Below are 25,507 nucleotides of genomic sequence, written 5' to 3'. Positions count from 1 at the left end.
GTAGATCGGCTGTTTTCAAATAGCCGAGGTATACGACGGTTTAATATGAAATGTATGTCTGCAAAGTAACTAGCAACTAAAGTTTTCAAATAATTGTAGTGGAGTACAGGTAAAAGTGGGTTGGGGGGATCCACGGTCAAGTGCTTTCAATCCGTCAAGTCGTCAACTATTTTTGGAATTTATTTTGGACTTTTGTGTCCAGGATTTGGGTTCACGGCATGTTTGGGTGGGTCCAGGGGGTCCAGGGGATCAAGTGTGACCGTAGGGGGGTCCCAAACCCCACTCTGACACAAACCGACGTGCTGTGAGCTTGTAGATGTGTATTTCTGAATGTCCAAAAGCAAGCGATACGTTATAAAATGTTGCCATAACCGGCCTTACTGGGGAGGGGACCCCCTGGTTTGCCCCCAAGGACCCCTGAGGGTTAAAAGACGCATTTTCAAACCACGCCCCGCCCCCAATTTGCATATGTCGACTAAGCTCCTCCCCTTCGTTTACATACAACCGTCTGCATTTTTTACGCGCTGGGAAACTCATTAGCATAATGTATGCGTGCCACGCCCACACGCATTTTCAAACCACGCCCCGCCCCCAATTTGCATATGTCGACTAAGCTCCTCCCCTTCATTTACATACGGCCGTCTGCATTTTTTACGCGCTGGGAAACGCCACTTAACAGCCTCATTAGCATAATGTATGCGTGCCACGCCCACACGCATTTTCAAACCACGCCCCGCCCCAATTTGCATATGTCGACTAAGCTCCTCCCCTTCGTTTACATACGACCGTCTGCATTTTTTACGCGCTGGGAAACGCCACTTAACAGCCTCATTAGCATAATGTATGCGTGCCACGCCCACACACATTTTCAAACCACGCCCCGCCCCCAATTTGCATATGTCGACTAAGCTCCTCCCCTTCGTTTACATACGACCGTCTGCATTTTTTACGCGCTGGGAAACGCCACTTAACAGCCTCATTAGCATAATGTATGCGTGCCACACCCACACACATTTTCAAACCACGCCCCGCCCCCAATTTGCATATGTCGACTAAGCTCCTCCCCTTCGTTTACATACGACCGTCTGCATTTTTTACGCGCTGGGAAACTCATTAGCATAATGTATGCGTGCCACGCCCACACGCATTTTCAAACCACGCCCCGCCCCCAATTTGCATATGTCGACTAAGCTCCTCCCCTTCATTTACATATGGCCGTCTGCATTTTTTACGCGCTGGGAAACGCCACTTAACAGCCTCATTAGCATAATGTATGCGTGCCACGCCCACACGCATTTTCAAACCACGCCCCGTCCCCAATTTGCATATGTCGACTAAGCTCCTCCCCTTCGTTTACATACGACCGTCTGCATTTTTTACGCGCTGGGAAACGCCACTTAACAGCCTCATTAGCATAATGTATGCGTGCCACGCCCACACGCATTTTCAAACCACGCCCCGCCCCCAATTTGCATATGTCGACTAAGCTCCTCCCCTTCATTTACATACGGCCGTCTGCATTTTTTACGCGCTGGGAAACGCCACTTAACAGCCTCATTAGCATAATGTATGCGTGCCACGCCCACACACATTTTCAAACCACGCCCCGCCCCCAATTTGCATATGTCGACTAAGCTCCTCCCCTTCATTTACATACGGCCGTCTGCATTTTTTACGCGCTGGGAAACGCCACTTAACAGCCTCATTAGCATAATGTATGCGTGCCACGCCCACACGCATTTTCAAACCACGCCCCGCCCCCAATTTGCATATGTCGACTAAGCTCCTCCCCTTCATTTACATACGGCCGTCTGCATTTTTTACGCGCTGGGAAACGCCACTTAACAGCCTCATTAGCATAATGTATGCGTGCCACGCCCACACACATTTTCAAACCACGCCCCGCCCCCAATTTGCATATGTCGACTAAGCTCCTCCCCTTCATTTACATACGGCCGTCTGCATTTTTTACGCGCTGGGAAACGCCACTTAACAGCCTCATTAGCATAATGTATGCGTGCCACGCCCACACGCATTTTCAAACCACGCCCCGCCCCCAATTTGCATATGTCGACTAAGCTCCTCCCCTTCGTTTACATACGACCGTCTGCATTTTTTACGCGCTGGGAAACGCCACTTAACAGCCTCATTAGCATAAGGTATGCGTGCCACGCCCACACGCATTTCCAAACCACGCCCCCCCCCCCCCCCATTTGCATAAGTCGGCTTCATTTACATAATTAATGCGTGCGACGCCCACAAAACTCATTACGTTAGGCCCACTCACTCATTAAGTCAGACTCCTCCCTCTTGTTGAAACCACGCCCACTCATTAAGTTAAACTCCTCCCACTCATTAAGTTAGACTCCCGTCTAACTAGCCCCGCCCCTTTTTTATTTTTATTTATTTATTTATTTATTTATTTAGGAAGAAAGAAAGAAAGATAGATAGATAGATAGATAGATAGATAGATAGATAGATAGATAGATAGATAGATAGATAGATAGATAGATTGATTTAAGTAAGCAAGAACGCTATCTATTTATTTAGCCGATAGGCAGAAGCCCGGAATCGGGGGCGGAGACCCGATTCCGGATAAGCGGTTGAAGATGGATGGATGGATGGATGGATGGATGGATGGATGGATGGAAGGAAGGAAGGAAGGAAGGAAGGAAGGAAGGAAGGAAGGAAGGAAGGAAGGAAGGAAACATAGTTGGGGAGGGAAATAAATAAATAAATCAATAAATAGTCTGTCTCGACAGGGGCCTTATATATTAATAATTAATGAAATAAATAAAGCTCCTTTTAGTTGACCTTGTACCAGTGAGCCCAGCCAATGCAGGGGGCGGGGCCATAATTAATTAATTAATTAATTAAATAATCCGTACGCAGTCGGGGGAACAGCCAATGCCGGGGCCAATGTGTCCTTTCGGCCTGGTGCAGACACCTGGGGGTCCCCCAGGGACCTACCTGGGGATCCCTGGAGCTCCGGGGGTCCTTGGAGGTTGTAGTTTGGGAGGTAAGGAGTGTGTGTGCAAAAGTTGGCATGGATCGGGGCAACGGTTGCGGAGATATGAGCAGGGAAAAAGTGTGACGTGTGACGGACGGAGAGACAGACAGCCGGTGGAGGTTTTGGTAGTAAGTGCGACCTGACGGTCGCAATTATGTAATTCATTTATTGGCGTGAGTAAAAGCATCAATACTGCAACATAGATATAGTGGAAATAGCAGATCTACAAGCTGGCTCACAGTGTAGATAGATCTGACTGACTGACTGATTGATTGGTTGATTGATTGATTGATTGATTGATTGAGCGAGCTATTTATTACAAGTATTGCATAGTTTACAGGGGTCTTCTTGGGGGAAAGCTCCTTTTAGTTGACCTTGTACCAGTGAACTGTACTGTCATGAGACTGTAAAGCTTTTCCTATTTTGATTTATTGGATTTCCTTTTAGTTGACCTTGTACCAGTGAACTGTACTCTCATGAGACTGTAGCTGTTCCTATTTTAATTCATTGGGTTTCCTTTTAGTTGACCTTGTACCAGTGAACTGTACTGTCATGAGACTGTAAAGCTTTTCCTATTTTGATTTATTGGATTTCCTTTTAGTTGACCTTGTACCAGTGAACTGTACTCTCATGAGACTGTAGCTGTTCCTATTTTAATTCATTGGATTTCCTTTTAGACCTTGTACCAGTGAACTGTATTGTCATGAGACTGTAGCTGTTCCTATTTTAATTCATTGGATTTCCGTTTAGTTGACCTTGTACCGAATCACGTTTATTATCCATCTGTCTTTATTTTTACACATGCATTCACATTGCATCATCAGCTGCTCAGCAGCTGTTGTTTGTTTTTTTCTTTTTTTTCCCTCTTTCCAAAACCTCCAGACAGACACCGAGGTCTCTCACCACGTCCACCCCGGACATGCGAGCCCAGGCAGCGGCCGAAGGCCGCTGCCCCCCCCCAACCCACTGGAACTAGGTAGGGCGAAGTGAAATAAAACCTATCAGTAGGTCCCCACCGACAGGGGTCACTGATGGCTAGGGTTAGAAAAAACACCAAACTGACACTACACCAGGGGCATACTCTGGAAACAAATTACTGCCTAGTGTAACAACGTTACTAACCGACTTTTCTTTTAAGGCTTGACATTACACCAAATCCTAAATAGTTCCACTGTTCTATTCCAACAGAGTAAATATCTGTACTGTCACTTTAAGAGTCTTTGCACTGGCTTGCTAATGACGCCCCCAGCTGCGCCTGTCAGTGTTTACCTAGGAGAGGAGAGGAGAGGAGACGGCAGGGTAAATAGCTCTATATTGTGACAGTAATCATTGCTATAGAGTGCTTGTTGACAGTAACACTGGTAAATAGCTCTATATTGTGACAGTAATCATTGCTATAGAGTGTTTGTTAAGTAACAGTGTTAAACAGCTCCATAGTGTGACAGTAATCATTGCTATAGAGTGTTTGTTCAGTAACAGTGTTAAACAGCTCTATAGTGTGACAGTAATCATTGCTATAGAGTGTTTGTTCAGTAACAGGGTTAAACAGCTCCATATTGTGTGACAGTAATCATTGCTATAGAGTGTTTGTTCAGTAACAGTGTTAAACAGCTCCATAGTGTGACAGTAATCATTGCTATAGAGTGTTTGTTCAGTAACAGTGTTAAACAGCTCTATATTGTGACAGTAATCATTGCTATAGAGTGTTTGTTCAGTAACAGTGTTAAACAGCTCCATAGTGTGACAGTAATCATTGCTATAGAGTGTTTGTTCAGTAACAGTGTTAAACAGCTCTATAGTGTGACAGTAATCATTGCTATAGAGTGTTTGTTCAGTAACAGGGTTAAACAGCTCCATATTGTGTGACAGTAATCATTGCTATAGAGTGTTTGTTCAGTAACAGTGTTAAACAGCTCCATAGTGTGACAGTAATCATTCTTGTTTGTTCCCCGTAACAGGATATCAAAGAATCCACATGAGGGCAGTGTTTCCATTCTCATGTTTTCGCTGGTGTATTTCTGTCACTTGAACTACGTTGTGTGTGTGTGTGTGTCTCCTGCAGGTGTCAACAGAAGGACCGCAAACATGGCGAGTTGCTGCTCGGAGCAACAGGTGAGACAGCAATAGCATTATCATTTGGTCAGCTAAGCCAGTCTGTGCTAGCATTATCATGTTGAGCTAACCCAGTCTGTGTGTGACATACTGTGCAACAACTGCTCTACCCTGAGTGGAGTCTGGGGGTCCCCAGAAATGCCATCAAGTGGGGGTCCCTAACCTGCTTAACGGGGGGGTCCTTGAAATCAGCTAATAAGTGCAGAGATGATGCTGCTTGCTTCTGATCCGCCCTCCTTTTGAACAAAGCATCACTACAACTCTATCCTTTCTGCTATCAGTCATTTCACTGCTGTCTCCCCACAGCTGTGCGTTTTGGCATTGTTGATGAGATATGATTGAGGACATCTTGTAAACCTGTCCTTTATTAACTACGTTTAGAGTAGTAAAATGTGTTTAAATCAAAGTCCTTTGTGACGTTTTTATCACTGTTGATACATAATGCGCGTGTCGTCGCAAGACGGGTCCCGGGACCCGTTACATTGAAAACCTAGCAACGTCGTCGCTCTAAAGTGTCTGTCCACTTGGGGCTCCTTGCTTTGAGACGCACTGCCTTACCTTACAGGTCAAGCTGCCGGACTTTGAGGACCTGAGACGTCATTTCAACAAAAAACAGTGGAGCGAGCTGAGGGAGATTGACAAGATCAGATATGCCAACATGAAGAGCAACCACCTGTTTAAGCTCTCCATAGGTAATGTTAAAAACTGTTTGCAGGTAATGGTACAAATATGTATTTTGCCAAGCAGAGTAAATACAGGTGTGTTATTTAAACATCAGGCAACCACTGGGATTTGGATAGAGTGCCAGGAATGTGCTGTCGTGTTCTAGAACCCAACCGTCTGTCTGTCTGTCTGTCTGTCTGTCTGTCTGTCTGTCTGTCTGTCTGTCTGTCTGTGTCTGTCTCTCTCTATCTCTCTCTCTCTCTCTCTCTCTCTCTCTCTCTCTCTCTCTCTCTCTCTCTCTCTCTCTGCGTTCTCTCCTCCTTTCTCCTTCAGGTATCAAGTCCCAGCCTCCAGACTTCATGAGGAGTCGCAACAAGCGCATCCAAACCCCCCCCTCACCTCGGCTCTCCTCCTCAAGTGAGGAAGAGGAGAAGGATGAAGAAGACGCGGAGTGGACTCCTTCCGTGTCTGGTAATCCCACACGGTTGCCATAGTCACACTACTGTACACGATAGTAAAGTTGAGCTGGTGGAGTGTGACTGCTTTTTCATAAAGCTAAATTAAATCCATAACAGTAATATAGTATTGTTAAATCAACAACGCCTGGGGCTTGGTTTAAACAGTCAACCATATGTGACACATCCAAGCTGTGTCTTCTTTTATTTATTCCATCAAATATGCTGTGTTCTAAATCCATAACTTTAGGTCAACATTAGAATGAGCTGCATTTGAATGTCCACATGAACACCCGTCTTCTCCGTCTGTGTGTTGTGTCAGGTCGACAGAAAACACTGTCAGTGCCCCCCAGTGACAGAGAGCTGAGAAAACTGCCCAAGGTCGATTACACCGAGGAGGAAGAGCCAGACGACGAAGAGTACTTCTGTGAGTACTTCCATTCCGTCTGCTCAGTTTTTTCTCTCACACACAGTTTTTGTCTCTTCTCTTCTATACTTTGTACAATGTTTAGTTGTATATGGCATACTTTGTAACACACTTCACCTCTTTGTTCTCTGTCTGTCTGTCTGTCTGTCTGTCTGTCTGACTGTCTGTCTGTCTGTCTGTCTGTCTGTCTGTCTGTCTGTCTGTGTGCGTGCGTGCGTGCGTGCGTGCGTGCGTGCGTGCGTGCGTGCGTGCGTGTGTGTGTCCATCCAGACTGTGACCCGTGTAAGGTGTTCTTCTTATCTCACTGTGAGGAACACGGTCCTCCTGTGTTCACGGTTGGTCGTACTATACGTCTCGGAGTTCCTGACAGAGCCAGGAAGACTTTGCCCAAGAGATTCCAGGTAAAACTATGTACATATATTCTGTACATTACACACAGACACTGTCAATGTACATAACTTTTTATACTATCTTGATATCTGTTGATCTCTCTCTCTCTCTCTCTCTCTCTCTCTCTCTCTCTCTCTCTCTCTCTCTCTCTCTCTCTCTCTCTCTCTCTCTCTCTCTCTGTGTGCAGATTAAACGTTCACGCATCCCGAATGCAGGTCTAGGGGTGTTCTACAAGGGAAAGCATCCTCTTGATGTGGGGGCTCACTTTGGGCCCTATCAAGGAGTCAGGACCTCCAAAGAGGAAGCTGAGGAGAGCGGATACTCCTGGGTGGTGAGTGAGTGAGTGCGTGCGTGCGTGCGTGCGTGCGTGCGTGTATCTGACTGTCAGATACATGCATGAAAAAAAGAAAGTTAAATAGGATCTTGTCAGATCTACAATGAAGGACACTGCTTAGTGAGTAGTTATATGGTAACCAGGGATTATGTTTTTAAGTCATACATAATATCATATCCTAAATCGTTACATCTAGTTTAATAGACGTTTTTATGTCAGTAGGCAATACTTATAGATAAATAATGATTGCTCTCTCTCTCTCTCTCTCTCTCTCTCTCTCTCTCTCTCTCTCTCTCTTAGCTTCGCAAGAAGAAAAAATATGTCTACATTGATGCCAAAGACGAGACCAAGTCAAACTGGATGAGGTTAGATATAATTCTCCTGAAATAAAGTACTTGATTTCTCTCCCTCATGTGAATGTGTCTCCTATACCAAAGCATTTCCTATGAGGCACGGCTTTTAACTGGTTCCAGAAAATGTCATCGTATAACACCCATTTTAGCTTTTAGTCTTGCACTGTCCTACATTTCAGACCTACCTGTCTCCTTGCTGACTCTTTGCCCCGTTTTAAATCCCTTCTGAAAAGTCATCTCTGTAGAGCTGCATTCAACCCTCGGCACTCTTGATTTGTGTGTTTTTCAGGTATGTCAACTGTGCTCGCTATGAGGAAGAACAGAACCTGGTCGCGTTCCAGTTCCGAAAGGCCGTTGTGTATCGCACCTGTCGCCCTGTTAGAAAGGGAGAAGAACTGCTGGTCTGGTACGGGGATGACTACGCCAAGGAGCTGGGAATCATCTTTGATAAGATATGGGACCAAAAGAGTTCTGATAAAGGTAGCCGTCTGTCTGTCTGTCTGTCTGTCTGTTGAATGGAACCCGTCTAAATGACTTACCGACTGTTGATTTATACGATAGAGATTAGTTAGTCTAGTCAAATACTATCAGACTAATCGATGTGTGAATTATACATAGATATATAGAGATATTTTGTTTTTTTGTGTGCTAATATTTATCTACAAAATTACTACTATACACACGTTCAGTCAATTTACCCATGTCTTTCAATCCGCGAAACTCTGCTCTGAATTTTGACAAGGAGACAGTATTTCAGTTGTTTACATGAAATTTGCTCGCTCGCTCAACGCTCGCTCACTCACTCACTCACTCACTCACTCACTCACTCACTCACTCACTCACTCACTCACTGCACTCACTCACTCACTCACTCACTCACTCACTCAATCTCTGCCTCTCCCTCTCTCTCAGAACCGGGGCCCCAGTCTTCCAAGGCTAAGATCCAGTCCTCCAAGACTCGGACTCAGTCCGCTACTCAGACTCAGGCCTTCTGCTGTCCTGAGTGTCCGTACGCCTTCAACTCTCAGCTCTTCTACCACAAGCACTTGAAGAGGAGCCACAACGACCTCTACTTCCAGATGCTGAGAAGTGGACAGATCCCCCCAGCAGCGCAAGCCTGTCGGCAGCAGCACGGCCCCAGCAGCTCTGCTGAAACCAACTTGAAACAAGGACACACTGGACACTCTGGGGGGGGGGAACCTTTAGGTAACCCCAAGACACGCCAGCTTGTTCATACCAGAGAGAGACCCTTCCAGTGTGAACAGTGTGAGAAGACGTTCACTCAGTCGTCTCACCTCAAGAGCCACCAGCGTACCCACACAGGAGAGAGACCCTACGGCTGTCGGCAGTGTGAGAAGACGTTCACTCGGGCAGGTAACCTGAAGACGCACCAGCGTACCCACACAGGAGACAAACCCTACCACTGTCAACAGTGTGACAAGAGTTTCAGCGAGGCATGGAACCTGAAGACGCACCAGCGTACCCACACAGGAGAGAGACCCTACAGCTGTCGGCAGTGTGAGAAGACGTTCGCTATGGCAGGTAACCTGAAGACGCACCAGCGTACCCACACAGGAGACAAACCCTACCACTGTCAACAGTGTGACAAGAGTTTCAGCGTGGCAGGGAACCTGAAGAAGCACCAGCGTACCCACACAGGAGAGAGACCCTACGGCTGTCGGCAGTGTGAGAAGACGTTCACTCGGGCAGGTAACCTGAAGACGCACCAGCGTACCCACACAGGAGACAAACCCTACCGCTGTCGACAGTGTGACAAGAGTTTACGCCATGCACATCACCTGGCGACGCACCAGCGTACCCACACAGGAGAGAGACCGTACCGCTGTCGACAGTGTGAGAAGAGTTTCAACGAGCCGGGACACCTCAAGACACACCTGCGTATCCACTCTGGAGAGAAACCCTACCACTGCCAAGAGTGTGAGAAGAGTTTCAACGTTGCAGGTAACCTGAGGACACACCAGCGGCGTCTCCACTCTGCAGAGAAACCATACCACTGCAGACAGTGCGGCAAGAGTTTCGCTCTGTTAGATCACCTGAAGAGTCACCGGTGTCTCCCCGCAGGACAGAAGCCTTTCCACTGCGCACAGTGTGGCAAGAGTTTCACGCGCTCGGCTCACCTGAAGAAACACCAATGTGTCTCTGCTGCTGCTGCTGCACTCGATTAAAACCTTCTCTGGCCTTTTGTTTAGATTTAGTATGAGCGTGCCTTTGTGTGTGTGTGAGCATACAAAAGATACAAAGATTAGTTTCTGTTGTTTTAGTTTCTGTTGTTTTATTAACACTCAAATACCTGGAACGCGCCCGAGTCGTGTTAGATTTGAACCACTTTAATCATTATTTTATGCTTTAACTATTGAAAAATAGCAGATATACAAGCTCGCAGCGCGGCACCGAGTGCCGCGCTGCGAGATAGGCCTAAATGGGTTAATGATCTGCACAACGGTAGGGCTTCTCCCCTGTATGAATGATCTGTCACCCCACACAGCAGTAGGGCTTCTCTCCACTGTGAATGTCACCCCACACAGCAGTAGGGCTTCTCTCCACTGTGAATGTCACACCACACTGGACACGGCAGTAAGGCTTCTCTCTTTGCCTAGTACGGAACCTTTTCCCACGCTGGTCACAGCTGTGAGGCTTCTCTCTCTCCGGTGTGAACTCGGACAGTGGAATGACAGTGACATTGCATTAATTATAAAACATGTTTTCCCCCCACACTTTCCTGTGATCACAAAATAAATGTTTTTTCTACCGTGGCTCCCTTGTTGAGTGTGACCTTTAATTCATCAGCAATCAAATGTGTCCATTTGCAACGATTAAAACCATGCAGAGAAAACAGTGTTGTTGAATTTATCTATGTGTATCTACTACATCGGTGGTTCTCAACCTGTGGGTGGGGTCCCACAATTATTTTGGGGGGGGTCCCCAGATGATTTAATGTGCAACATTGTTTTCTCACTCAACAGTAAACAAACCAACATAGCGTTTAAGTGTATAGAGGGTTAAATTAATTATGACACATTAATTAGAGGCAGAAATTGTGAAAATAGCCGATCTACATGCTCACAACGCCTCGCGTTGCGAGGCGTTGTGAGCATGTAGATCTGCTATTTTCACAATAGAACTGTGGATGGATCACTGTACTACATCTTGGTGGTACTACATCTTGGTGGCACCCCGACCCATGATGGACTTCTTAGTGTTTCTCTCAGGTTTCAAAAGCATTATGTAACACTTTGGTCCAAACAGTGCCAACAAAAGGCCAAAACTAGATGCTAAAATAGCAAATATCTCCACCACATCTGCATATTTGCCTGGAGAGCTGATATATGCTGGGATGAAGGCTATCCACACGGCACAGAAGATCAACATGCTGAAAGTGATTAACTTGGCTTCATTGAAGTTGTCTGGAAGATTCCTTGCCATGAAAGCTAGGATGAAGCTAAGGAGAGCCAGTAAACCAATATAACCCAGTAAGACTGCAAAACCAACTGTAGATCCCACATCACACTCATAGACTATCTTATCACTGTGGTATTGTGTGTTTTTATGAGGACTTGGTGAGGCAGAAACAAGCCAGACTATGCAGATTAATGCTTGAATAGAAGTAAGAACCAGAAGTGTTCCTCTCTGCTGCACAGCACCAAACCACTTCATAATGTCTGCTCCTCCAGGCTTGGAGGCCTTGAACACGGCCAACACCACCATAGTCTTTACCAGGATACAACTCACACTAAGAACAAAGGAGATCCCAAACACTGCGTGTCTCAGCTGGCAGGTCCACATCCTGGGACGTCCAATGAACAGAAGAGAACACAAGAAACACAGTTTGAGTGACAGCAAGAGTTGGAAGCTGAGTTCTGAGTTGTTGGCGCGCACCATGGGCGTGTCTCGATGATAGATGAAGATTCCCAGGACAATGGCAGAGATAAGTGTGCCTAATAATGAGATTGTTGTCAAGGAGATACCGATGCCTTCGTGATAGGAGAGGAACTCCACACTCTTGGGGACACAGTGGTCACGCTGGGGACTGGACCAGGAGTCCTCTGGACAACTGGTGCACTCTGTAGAGTCTGACGAGGAGCAGGGGAGATTAAAGGGACAAGTACGGGCTCACGTTTCACATGTGTTGGCCTCAAATGTACTTAAAAAAGGGGCAAAATGTTTGAAAACAGCAGATCTACGAGCTCACAACGCGTCGCGGAGCTCGTAGATCGGCTGTTTTCAAATAGCCGAGGTATACGACGGTTTAATATGAAATGTATGTCTGCAAAGTAACTAGCAACTAAAGTTTTCAAATAATTGTAGTGGAGTACAGGTAAAAGTGGGTTGGGGGGATCCACGGTCAAGTGCTTTCAATCCGTCAAGTCGTCAACTATTTTTGGAATTTATTTTGGACTTTTGTGTCCAGGATTTGGGTTCACGGCATGTTTGGGTGGGTCCAGGGGGTCCAGGGGATCAAGTGTGACCGTAGGGGGGTCCCAAACCCCACTCTGACACAAACCGACGTGCTGTGAGCTTGTAGATGTGTATTTCTGAATGTCCAAAAGCAAGCGATACGTTATAAAATGTTGCCATAACCGGCCTTACTGGGGAGGGGACCCCCTGGTTTGCCCCCAAGGACCCCTGAGGGTTAAAAGACGCATTTTCAAACCACGCCCCGCCCCCAATTTGCATATGTCGACTAAGCTCCTCCCCTTCGTTTACATACAACCGTCTGCATTTTTTACGCGCTGGGAAACTCATTAGCATAATGTATGCGTGCCACGCCCACACGCATTTTCAAACCACGCCCCGCCCCCAATTTGCATATGTCGACTAAGCTCCTCCCCTTCATTTACATACGGCCGTCTGCATTTTTTACGCGCTGGGAAACGCCACTTAACAGCCTCATTAGCATAATGTATGCGTGCCACGCCCACACGCATTTTCAAACCACGCCCCGCCCCAATTTGCATATGTCGACTAAGCTCCTCCCCTTCGTTTACATACGACCGTCTGCATTTTTTACGCGCTGGGAAACGCCACTTAACAGCCTCATTAGCATAATGTATGCGTGCCACGCCCACACACATTTTCAAACCACGCCCCGCCCCCAATTTGCATATGTCGACTAAGCTCCTCCCCTTCGTTTACATACGACCGTCTGCATTTTTTACGCGCTGGGAAACGCCACTTAACAGCCTCATTAGCATAATGTATGCGTGCCACGCCCACACACATTTTCAAACCACGCCCCGCCCCCAATTTGCATATGTCGACTAAGCTCCTCCCCTTCGTTTACATACGACCGTCTGCATTTTTTACGCGCTGGGAAACTCATTAGCATAATGTATGCGTGCCACGCCCACACGCATTTTCAAACCACGCCCCGCCCCCAATTTGCATATGTCGACTAAGCTCCTCCCCTTCATTTACATATGGCCGTCTGCATTTTTTACGCGCTGGGAAACGCCACTTAACAGCCTCATTAGCATAATGTATGCGTGCCACGCCCACACGCATTTTCAAACCACGCCCCGTCCCCAATTTGCATATGTCGACTAAGCTCCTCCCCTTCGTTTACATACGACCGTCTGCATTTTTTACGCGCTGGGAAACGCCACTTAACAGCCTCATTAGCATAATGTATGCGTGCCACGCCCACACGCATTTTCAAACCACGCCCCGCCCCCAATTTGCATATGTCGACTAAGCTCCTCCCCTTCATTTACATACGGCCGTCTGCATTTTTTACGCGCTGGGAAACGCCACTTAACAGCCTCATTAGCATAATGTATGCGTGCCACGCCCACACACATTTTCAAACCACGCCCCGCCCCCAATTTGCATATGTCGACTAAGCTCCTCCCCTTCATTTACATACGGCCGTCTGCATTTTTTACGCGCTGGGAAACGCCACTTAACAGCCTCATTAGCATAATGTATGCGTGCCACGCCCACACGCATTTTCAAACCACGCCCCGCCCCCAATTTGCATATGTCGACTAAGCTCCTCCCCTTCATTTACATACGGCCGTCTGCATTTTTTACGCGCTGGGAAACGCCACTTAACAGCCTCATTAGCATAATGTATGCGTGCCACGCCCACACACATTTTCAAACCACGCCCCGCCCCCAATTTGCATATGTCGACTAAGCTCCTCCCCTTCATTTACATACGGCCGTCTGCATTTTTTACGCGCTGGGAAACGCCACTTAACAGCCTCATTAGCATAATGTATGCGTGCCACGCCCACACGCATTTTCAAACCACGCCCCGCCCCCAATTTGCATATGTCGACTAAGCTCCTCCCCTTCGTTTACATACGACCGTCTGCATTTTTTACGCGCTGGGAAACGCCACTTAACAGCCTCATTAGCATAAGGTATGCGTGCCACGCCCACACGCATTTCCAAACCACGCCCCCCCCCCCCCCCCATTTGCATAAGTCGGCTTCATTTACATAATTAATGCGTGCGACGCCCACAAAACTCATTACGTTAGGCCCACTCACTCATTAAGTCAGACTCCTCCCTCTTGTTGAAACCACGCCCACTCATTAAGTTAAACTCCTCCCACTCATTAAGTTAGACTCCCGTCTAACTAGCCCCGCCCCTTTTTTATTTTTATTTATTTATTTATTTATTTATTTAGGAAGAAAGAAAGAAAGATAGATAGATAGATAGATAGATAGATAGATAGATAGATAGATAGATAGATAGATAGATAGATAGATAGATTGATTTAAGTAAGCAAGAACGCTATCTATTTATTTAGCCGATAGGCAGAAGCCCGGAATCGGGGGCGGAGACCCGATTCCGGATAAGCGGTTGAAGATGGATGGATGGATGGATGGATGGATGGATGGATGGATGGAAGGAAGGAAGGAAGGAAGGAAGGAAGGAAGGAAGGAAGGAAGGAAGGAAGGAAGGAAACATAGTTGGGGAGGGAAATAAATAAATAAATCAATAAATAGTCTGTCTCGACAGGGGCCTTATATATTAATAATTAATGAAATAAATAAAGCTCCTTTTAGTTGACCTTGTACCAGTGAGCCCAGCCAATGCAGGGGGCGGGGCCATAATTAATTAATTAATTAATTAAATAATCCGTACGCAGTCGGGGGAACAGCCAATGCCGGGGCCAATGTGTCCTTTCGGCCTGGTGCAGACACCTGGGGGTCCCCCAGGGACCTACCTGGGGATCCCTGGAGCTCCGGGGGTCCTTGGAGGTTGTAGTTTGGGAGGTAAGGAGTGTGTGTGCAAAAGTTGGCATGGATCGGGGCAACGGTTGCGGAGATATGAGCAGGGAAAAAGTGTGACGTGTGACGGACGGAGAGACAGACAGCCGGTGGAGGTTTTGGTAGTAAGTGCGACCTGACGGTCGCAATTATGTAATTCATTTATTGGCGTGAGTAAAAGCATCAATACTGCAACATAGATATAGTGGAAATAGCAGATCTACAAGCTGGCTCACAGTGTAGATAGATCTGACTGACTGACTGATTGATTGGTTGATTGATTGATTGATTGATTGATTGAGCGAGCTATTTATTACAAGTATTGCATAGTTTACAGGGGTCTTCTTGGGGGAAAGCTCCTTTTAGTTGACCTTGTACCAGTGAACTGTACTGTCATGAGACTGTAAAGCTTTTCCTATTTTGATTTATTGGATTTCCTTTTAGTTGACCTTGTACCAGTGAACTGTACTCTCATGAGACTGTAGCTGTTCCTATTTTAATTCATTGGGTTTCCTTTTAGTTGACCTTGTACCAGTGAACTGTACTGTCATGAGACTGTAAAGCTTTTCCTATTTTGATTTATTGGATTTCCTTTTAGTTGACCTTGTACCAGTGAACTGTACTCTCATGAGACTGTAGCTGTTCCTATTTTAATTCATTGGATTTCCTTTTAGACCTTGTACCAGTGAACTGTATTGTCATGAGACTGTAGCTGTTCCTATTTTAATTCATTGGATTTCCGTTTAGTTGACCTTGTACCGAATCACGTTTATTATCCATCTGTCTTTATTTTTACACATGCATTCACATTGCATCATCAGCTGCTCAGCAGCTGTTGTTTGTTTTTTTCTTTTTTTTCCCTCTTTCCAAAACCTCCAGACAGACACCGAGGTCTCTCACCACGTCCACCCCGGACATGCGAGCCCAGGCAGCGGCCGAAGGCCGCTGCCCCCCCCCAACCCACTGGAACTAGGTAGGGCGAAGTGAAATAAAACCTATCAGTAGGTCCCCACCGACAGGGGTCACTGATGGCTAGGGTTAGAAAAAACACCAAACTGACACTACACCAGGGGCATACTCTGGAAACAAATTACTGCCTAGTGTAACAACGTTACTAACCGACTTTTCTTTTAAGGCTTGACATTACACCAAATCCTAAATAGTTCCACTGTTCTATTCCAACAGAGTAAATATCTGTACTGTCACTTTAAGAGTCTTTGCACTGGCTTGCTAATGACGCCCCCAGCTGCGCCTGTCAGTGTTTACCTAGGAGAGGAGAGGAGAGGAGACGGCAGGGTAAATAGCTCTATATTGTGACAGTAATCATTGCTATAGAGTGCTTGTTGACAGTAACACTGGTAAATAGCTCTATATTGTGACAGTAATCATTGCTATAGAGTGTTTGTTAAGTAACAGTGTTAAACAGCTCCATAGTGTGACAGTAATCATTGCTATAGAGTGTTTGTTCAGTAACAGTGTTAAACAGCTCTATAGTGTGACAGTAATCATTGCTATAGAGTGTTTGTTCAGTAACAGGGTTAAACAGCTCCATATTGTGTGACAGTAATCATTGCTATAGAGTGTTTGTTCAGTAACAGTGTTAAACAGCTCCATAGTGTGACAGTAATCATTGCTATAGAGTGTTTGTTCAGTAACAGTGTTAAACAGCTCTATATTGTGACAGTAATCATTGCTATAGAGTGTTTGTTCAGTAACAGTGTTAAACAGCTCCATAGTGTGACAGTAATCATTGCTATAGAGTGTTTGTTCAGTAACAGTGTTAAACAGCTCTATAGTGTGACAGTAATCATTGCTATAGAGTGTTTGTTCAGTAACAGGGTTAAACAGCTCCATATTGTGTGACAGTAATCATTGCTATAGAGTGTTTGTTCAGTAACAGTGTTAAACAGCTCCATAGTGTGACAGTAATCATTCTTGTTTGTTCCCCGTAACAGGATATCAAAGAATCCACATGAGGGCAGTGTTTCCATTCTCATGTTTTCGCTGGTGTATTTCTGTCACTTGAACTACGTTGTGTGTGTGTGTGTGTCTCCTGCAGGTGTCAACAGAAGGACCGCAAACATGGCGAGTTGCTGCTCGGAGCAACAGGTGAGACAGCAATAGCATTATCATTTGGTCAGCTAAGCCAGTCTGTGCTAGCATTATCATGTTGAGCTAACCCAGTCTGTGTGTGACATACTGTGCAACAACTGCTCTACCCTGAGTGGAGTCTGGGGGTCCCCAGAAATGCCATCAAGTGGGGGTCCCTAACCTGCTTAACGGGGGGGTCCTTGAAATCAGCTAATAAGTGCAGAGATGATGCTGCTTGCTTCTGATCCGCCCTCCTTTTGAACAAAGCATCACTACAACTCTATCCTTTCTGCTATCAGTCATTTCACTGCTGTCTCCCCACAGCTGTGCGTTTTGGCATTGTTGATGAGATATGATTGAGGACATCTTGTAAACCTGTCCTTTATTAACTACGTTTAGAGTAGTAAAATGTGTTTAAATCAAAGTCCTTTGTGACGTTTTTATCACTGTTGATACATAATGCGCGTGTCGTCGCAAGACGGGTCCCGGGACCCGTTACATTGAAAACCTAGCAACGTCGTCGCTCTAAAGTGTCTGTCCACTTGGGGCTCCTTGCTTTGAGACGCACTGCCTTACCTTACAGGTCAAGCTGCCGGACTTTGAGGACCTGAGACGTCATTTCAACAAAAAACAGTGGAGCGAGCTGAGGGAGATTGACAAGATCAGATATGCCAACATGAAGAGCAACCACCTGTTTAAGCTCTCCATAGGTAATGTTAAAAACTGTTTGCAGGTAATGGTACAAATATGTATTTTGCCAAGCAGAGTAAATACAGGTGTGTTATTTAAACATCAGGCAACCACTGGGATTTGGATAGAGTGCCAGGAATGTGCTGTCGTGTTCTAGAACCCAACCGTCTGTCTGTCTGTCTGTCTGTCTGTCTGTCTGTCTGTCTGTCTGTCTGTCTGTCTGTGTCTGTCTCTCTCTATCTCTCTCTCTCTCTCTCTCTCTCTCTCTCTCTCTCTCTCTCTCTCTCTCTCTCTCTCTGCGTTCTCTCCTCCTTTCTCCTTCAGGTATCAAGTCCCAGCCTCCAGACTTCATGAGGAGTCGCAACAAGCGCATCCAAACCCCCCCCTCACCTCGGCTCTCCTCCTCAAGTGAGGAAGAGGAGAAGGATGAAGAAGACGCGGAGTGGACTCCTTCCGTGTCTGGTAATCCCACACGGTTGCCATAGTCACACTACTGTACACGATAGTAAAGTTGAGCTGGTGGAGTGTGACTGCTTTTTCATAAAGCTAAATTAAATCCATAACAGTAATATAGTATTGTTAAATCAACAACGCCTGGGGCTTGGTTTAAACAGTCAACCATATGTGACACATCCAAGCTGTGTCTTCTTTTATTTATTCCATCAAATATGCTGTGTTCTAAATCCATAACTTTAGGTCAACATTAGAATGAGCTGCATTTGAATGTCCACATGAACACCCGTCTTCTCCGTCTGTGTGTTGTGTCAGGTCGACAGAAAACACTGTCAGTGCCCCCCAGTGACAGAGAGCTGAGAAAACTGCCCAAGGTCGATTACACCGAGGAGGAAGAGCCAGACGACGAAGAGTACTTCTGTGAGTACTTCCATTCCGTCTGCTCAGTTTTTTCTCTCACACACAGTTTTTGTCTCTTCTCTTCTATACTTTGTACAATGTTTAGTTGTATATGGCATACTTTGTAACACACTTCACCTCTTTGTTCTCTGTCTGTCTGTCTGTCTGTCTGTCTGTCTGACTGTCTGTCTGTCTGTCTGTCTGTCTGTCTGTCTGTCTGTCTGTGTGCGTGCGTGCGTGCGTGCGTGCGTGCGTGCGTGCGTGCGTGCGTGCGTGTGTGTGTCCATCCAGACTGTGACCCGTGTAAGGTGTTCTTCTTATCTCACTGTGAGGAACACGGTCCTCCTGTGTTCACGGTTGGTCGTACTATACGTCTCGGAGTTCCTGACAGAGCCAGGAAGACTTTGCCCAAGAGATTCCAGGTAAAACTATGTACATATATTCTGTACATTACACACAGACACTGTCAATGTACATAACTTTTTATACTATCTTGATATCTGTTGATCTCTCTCTCTCTCTCTCTCTCTCTCTCTCTCTCTCTCTCTCTCTCTCTCTCTCTCTCTCTCTCTCTCTCTCTCTCTCTCTCTGTGTGCAGATTAAACGTTCACGCATCCCGAATGCAGGTCTAGGGGTGTTCTACAAGGGAAAGCATCCTCTTGATGTGGGGGCTCACTTTGGGCCCTATCAAGGAGTCAGGACCTCCAAAGAGGAAGCTGAGGAGAGCGGATACTCCTGGGTGGTGAGTGAGTGAGTGCGTGCGTGCGTGCGTGCGTGCGTGCGTGTATCTGACTGTCAGATACATGCATGAAAAAAAGAAAGTTAAATAGGATCTTGTCAGATCTACAATGAAGGACACTGCTTAGTGAGTAGTTATATGGTAACCAGGGATTATGTTTTTAAGTCATACATAATATCATATCCTAAATCGTTACATCTAGTTTAATAGACGTTTTTATGTCAGTAGGCAATACTTATAGATAAATAATGATTGCTCTCTCTCTCTCTCTCTCTCTCTCTCTCTCTCTCTCTCTCTCTCTCTTAGCTTCGCAAGAAGAAAAAATATGTCTACATTGATGCCAAAGACGAGACCAAGTCAAACTGGATGAGGTTAGATATAATTCTCCTGAAATAAAGTACTTGATTTCTCTCCCTCATGTGAATGTGTCTCCTATACCAAAGCATTTCCTATGAGGCACGGCTTTTAACTGGTTCCAGAAAATGTCATCGTATAACACCCATTTTAGCTTTTAGTCTTGCACTGTCCTACATTTCAGACCTACCTGTCTCCTTGCTGACTCTTTGCCCCGTTTTAAATCCCTTCTGAAAAGTCATCTCTGTAGAGCTGCATTCAACCCTCGGCACTCTTGATTTGTGTGTTTTTCAGGTATGTCAACTGTGCTCGCTATGAGGAAGAACAGAACCTGGTCGCGTTCCAGTTCCGAAAGGCCGTTGTGTATCGCACCTGTCGCCCTGTTAGAAAGGGAGAAGAACTGCTGGTCTGGTACGGGGATGACTACGCCAAGGAGCTGGGAATCATCTTTGATAAGATATGGGACCAAAAGAGTTCTGATAAAGGTAGCCGTCTGTCTGTCTGTCTGTCTGTCTGTTGAATGGAACCCGTCTAAATGACTTACCGACTGTTGATTTATACGATAGAGATTAGTTAGTCTAGTCAAATACTATCAGACTAATCGATGTGTGAATTATACATAGATATATAGAGATATTTTGTTTTTTTGTGTGCTAATATTTATCTACAAAATTACTACTATACACACGTTCAGTCAATTTACCCATGTCTTTCAATCCGCGAAACTCTGCTCTGAATTTTGACAAGGAGACAGTATTTCAGTTGTTTACATGAAATTTGCTCGCTCGCTCAACGCTCGCTCACTCACTCACTCACTCACTCACTCACTCACTCACTCACTCACTCACTCACTCACTGCACTCACTCACTCACTCACTCACTCACTCACTCAATCTCTGCCTCTCCCTCTCTCTCAGAACCGGGGCCCCAGTCTTCCAAGGCTAAGATCCAGTCCTCCAAGACTCGGACTCAGTCCGCTACTCAGACTCAGGCCTTCTGCTGTCCTGAGTGTCCGTACGCCTTCAACTCTCAGCTCTTCTACCACAAGCACTTGAAGAGGAGCCACAACGACCTCTACTTCCAGATGCTGAGAAGTGGACAGATCCCCCCAGCAGCGCAAGCCTGTCGGCAGCAGCACGGCCCCAGCAGCTCTGCTGAAACCAACTTGAAACAAGGACACACTGGACACTCTGGGGGGGGGGAACCTTTAGGTAACCCCAAGACACGCCAGCTTGTTCATACCAGAGAGAGACCCTTCCAGTGTGAACAGTGTGAGAAGACGTTCACTCAGTCGTCTCACCTCAAGAGCCACCAGCGTACCCACACAGGAGAGAGACCCTACGGCTGTCGGCAGTGTGAGAAGACGTTCACTCGGGCAGGTAACCTGAAGACGCACCAGCGTACCCACACAGGAGACAAACCCTACCACTGTCAACAGTGTGACAAGAGTTTCAGCGAGGCATGGAACCTGAAGACGCACCAGCGTACCCACACAGGAGAGAGACCCTACAGCTGTCGGCAGTGTGAGAAGACGTTCGCTATGGCAGGTAACCTGAAGACGCACCAGCGTACCCACACAGGAGACAAACCCTACCACTGTCAACAGTGTGACAAGAGTTTCAGCGTGGCAGGGAACCTGAAGAAGCACCAGCGTACCCACACAGGAGAGAGACCCTACGGCTGTCGGCAGTGTGAGAAGACGTTCACTCGGGCAGGTAACCTGAAGACGCACCAGCGTACCCACACAGGAGACAAACCCTACCGCTGTCGACAGTGTGACAAGAGTTTACGCCATGCACATCACCTGGCGACGCACCAGCGTACCCACACAGGAGAGAGACCGTACCGCTGTCGACAGTGTGAGAAGAGTTTCAACGAGCCGGGACACCTCAAGACACACCTGCGTATCCACTCTGGAGAGAAACCCTACCACTGCCAAGAGTGTGAGAAGAGTTTCAACGTTGCAGGTAACCTGAGGACACACCAGCGGCGTCTCCACTCTGCAGAGAAACCATACCACTGCAGACAGTGCGGCAAGAGTTTCGCTCTGTTAGATCACCTGAAGAGTCACCGGTGTCTCCCCGCAGGACAGAAGCCTTTCCACTGCGCACAGTGTGGCAAGAGTTTCACGCGCTCGGCTCACCTGAAGAAACACCAATGTGTCTCTGCTGCTGCTGCTGCACTCGATTAAAACCTTCTCTGGCCTTTTGTTTAGATTTAGTATGAGCGTGCCTTTGTGTGTGTGTGAGCATACAAAAGATACAAAGATTAGTTTCTGTTGTTTTAGTTTCTGTTGTTTTATTAACACTCAAATACCTGGAACGCGCCCGAGTCGTGTTAGATTTGAACCACTTTAATCATTATTTTATGCTTTAACTATTGAAAAATAGCAGATATACAAGCTCGCAGCGCGGCACCGAGTGCCGCGCTGCGAGATAGGCCTAAATGGGTTAATGATCTGCACAACGGTAGGGCTTCTCCCCTGTATGAATGATCTGTCACCCCACACAGCAGTAGGGCTTCTCTCCACTGTGAATGTCACCCCACACAGCAGTAGGGCTTCTCTCCACTGTGAATGTCACACCACACTGGACACGGCAGTAAGGCTTCTCTCTTTGCCTAGTACGGAACCTTTTCCCACGCTGGTCACAGCTGTGAGGCTTCTCTCTCTCCGGTGTGAACTCGGACAGTGGAATGACAGTGACATTGCATTAATTATAAAACATGTTTTCCCCCCACACTTTCCTGTGATCACAAAATAAATGTTTTTTCTACCGTGGCTCCCTTGTTGAGTGTGACCTTTAATTCATCAGCAATCAAATGTGTCCATTTGCAACGATTAAAACCATGCAGAGAAAACAGTGTTGTTGAATTTATCTATGTGTATCTACTACATCGGTGGTTCTCAACCTGTGGGTGGGGTCCCACAATTATTTTGGGGGGGGTCCCCAGATGATTTAATGTGCAACATTGTTTTCTCACTCAACAGTAAACAAACCAACATAGCGTTTAAGTGTATAGAGGGTTAAATTAATTATGACACATTAATTAGAGGCAGAAATTGTGAAAATAGCCGATCTACATGCTCACAACGCCTCGCGTTGCGAGGCGTTGTGAGCATGTAGATCTGCTATTTTCACAATAGAACTGTGGATGGATCACTGTACTACATCTTGGTGGTACTACATCTTGGTGGCACCCCGACCCATGATGGACTTCTTAGTGTTTCTCTCAGGTTTCAAAAGCATTATGTAACACTTTGGTCCAAACAGTGCCAACAAAAGGCCAAAACTAGATGCTAAAATAGCAAATATCTCCACCACATCTGCATATTTGCCTGGAGAGCTGATATATGCTGGGATGAAGGCTATCCACACGGCACAGAAGATCAACATGCTGAAAGTGATTAACTTGGCTTCATTGAAGTTGTCTGGAAGATTCCTTGCCATGAAAGCTAGGATGAAGCTAAGGAGAGCCAGTAAACCAATATAACCCAGTAAGACTGCAAAACCAACTGTAGATCCCACATCACACTCATAGACTATCTTATCACTGTGGTATTGTGTGTTTTTATGAGGACTTGGTGAGGCAGAAACAAGCCAGACTATGCAGATTAATGCTTGAATAGAAGTAAGAACCAGAAGTGTTCCTCTCTGCTGCACAGCACCAAACCACTTCATAATGTCTGCTCCTCCAGGCTTGGAGGTCTTGAACACGGCCAACACCACCATAGTCTTTACCAGGATACAACTCACACTAAGAACAAAGGAGATCCCAAACACTGCGTGTCTCAGCTGGCAGGTCCACATCCTGGGACGTCCAATGAACAGAAGAGAACACAAGAAACACAGTTTGAGTGACAGCAAGAGTTGGAAGCTGAGTTCTGAGTTGTTGGCGCGCACCATGGGCGTGTCTCGATGATAGATGAAGATTCCCAGGACAATGGCAGAGATAAGTGTGCCTAATAATGAGATTGTTGTCAAGGAGATACCGATGCCTTCGTGATAGGAGAGGAACTCCACACTCTTGGGGACACAGTGGTCACGCTGGGGACTGGACCAGGAGTCCTCTGGACAACTGGTGCACTCTGTAGAGTCTGACGAGGAGCAGGGGAGATTAAAGGGACAAGTACGGGCTCACGTTTCACATGTGTTGGCCTCAAATGTACTTAAAAAAGGGGCAAAATGTTTGAAAACAGCAGATCTACGAGCTCACAACGCGTCGCGGAGCTCGTAGATCGGCTGTTTTCAAATAGCCGAGGTATACGACGGTTTAATATGAAATGTATGTCTGCAAAGTAACTAGCAACTAAAGTTTTCAAATAATTGTAGTGGAGTACAGGTAAAAGTGGGTTGGGGGGATCCACGGTCAAGTGCTTTCAATCCGTCAAGTCGTCAACTATTTTTGGAATTTATTTTGGACTTTTGTGTCCAGGATTTGGGTTCACGGCATGTTTGGGTGGGTCCAGGGGGTCCAGGGGATCAAGTGTGACCGTAGGGGGGTCCCAAACCCCACTCTGACACAAACCGACGTGCTGTGAGCTTGTAGATGTGTATTTCTGAATGTCCAAAAGCAAGCGATACGTTATAAAATGTTGCCATAACCGGCCTTACTGGGGAGGGGACCCCCTGGTTTGCCCCCAAGGACCCCTGAGGGTTAAAAGACGCATTTTCAAACCACGCCCCGCCCCCAATTTGCATATGTCGACTAAGCTCCTCCCCTTCGTTTACATACAACCGTCTGCATTTTTTACGCGCTGGGAAACTCATTAGCATAATGTATGCGTGCCACGCCCACACGCATTTTCAAACCACGCCCCGCCCCCAATTTGCATATGTCGACTAAGCTCCTCCCCTTCATTTACATACGGCCGTCTGCATTTTTTACGCGCTGGGAAACGCCACTTAACAGCCTCATTAGCATAATGTATGCGTGCCACGCCCACACGCATTTTCAAACCACGCCCCGCCCCAATTTGCATATGTCGACTAAGCTCCTCCCCTTCGTTTACATACGACCGTCTGCATTTTTTACGCGCTGGGAAACGCCACTTAACAGCCTCATTAGCATAATGTATGCGTGCCACGCCCACACACATTTTCAAACCACGCCCCGCCCCCAATTTGCATATGTCGACTAAGCTCCTCCCCTTCGTTTACATACGACCGTCTGCATTTTTTACGCGCTGGGAAACGCCACTTAACAGCCTCATTAGCATAATGTATGCGTGCCACGCCCACACACATTTTCAAACCACGCCCCGCCCCCAATTTGCATATGTCGACTAAGCTCCTCCCCTTCGTTTACATACGACCGTCTGCATTTTTTACGCGCTGGGAAACTCATTAGCATAATGTATGCGTGCCACGCCCACACGCATTTTCAAACCACGCCCCGCCCCCAATTTGCATATGTCGACTAAGCTCCTCCCCTTCATTTACATATGGCCGTCTGCATTTTTTACGCGCTGGGAAACGCCACTTAACAGCCTCATTAGCATAATGTATGCGTGCCACGCCCACACGCATTTTCAAACCACGCCCCGTCCCCAATTTGCATATGTCGACTAAGCTCCTCCCCTTCGTTTACATACGACCGTCTGCATTTTTTACGCGCTGGGAAACGCCACTTAACAGCCTCATTAGCATAATGTATGCGTGCCACGCCCACACGCATTTTCAAACCACGCCCCGCCCCCAATTTGCATATGTCGACTAAGCTCCTCCCCTTCATTTACATACGGCCGTCTGCATTTTTTACGCGCTGGGAAACGCCACTTAACAGCCTCATTAGCAT

The 25,507-nt window shown here is 46.6% G+C and overlaps 2 protein-coding genes across 2 annotated transcripts; both read left to right on the top strand.

The window, feature by feature from the left end:
* Positions 1-4,279: 4,279 nt before the first annotated feature.
* Positions 4,280-9,930, top strand: LOC308288903 (uncharacterized protein; the record flags this gene model as incomplete). The annotated part of the gene is made up of 12 exons (XM_080730377.1): positions 4,280-4,309; positions 5,073-5,122; positions 5,688-5,814; positions 6,119-6,256; positions 6,563-6,667; positions 6,938-7,068; positions 7,245-7,388; positions 7,692-7,756; positions 8,034-8,224; positions 8,657-9,286; positions 9,371-9,643; positions 9,746-9,930. Exons 2-12 carry the CDS (start codon positions 5,096-5,098, stop codon positions 9,928-9,930), a joined length of 2,016 nt encoding a protein of 671 aa, XP_080586503.1. The 5' UTR covers positions 4,280-4,309; positions 5,073-5,095.
* Positions 9,931-16,251: 6,321 nt separating this feature from the next.
* Positions 16,252-21,902, top strand: LOC308288902 (uncharacterized protein; the record flags this gene model as incomplete). The annotated part of the gene is made up of 12 exons (XM_080730376.1): positions 16,252-16,281; positions 17,045-17,094; positions 17,660-17,786; positions 18,091-18,228; positions 18,535-18,639; positions 18,910-19,040; positions 19,217-19,360; positions 19,664-19,728; positions 20,006-20,196; positions 20,629-21,258; positions 21,343-21,615; positions 21,718-21,902. The coding sequence occupies exons 2-12, from the start codon at positions 17,068-17,070 to the stop codon at positions 21,900-21,902; spliced, it is 2,016 nt and encodes a 671-aa protein (XP_080586502.1). The 5' UTR covers positions 16,252-16,281; positions 17,045-17,067.
* Positions 21,903-25,507: the final 3,605 nt, after the last annotated feature.

The sequence above is a fragment of the Nannobrachium achirus genome (assembly GCF_963921795.1).
Source record: "Nannobrachium achirus genome assembly, chromosome: 7".
In the NCBI taxonomy this organism is placed as follows: Eukaryota; Metazoa; Chordata; class Actinopteri; order Myctophiformes; family Myctophidae; genus Nannobrachium; species Nannobrachium achirus.
Note: the sequence above shows the minus strand (reverse complement) of the source record. Positions and strands in the feature narration are given on the sequence as shown.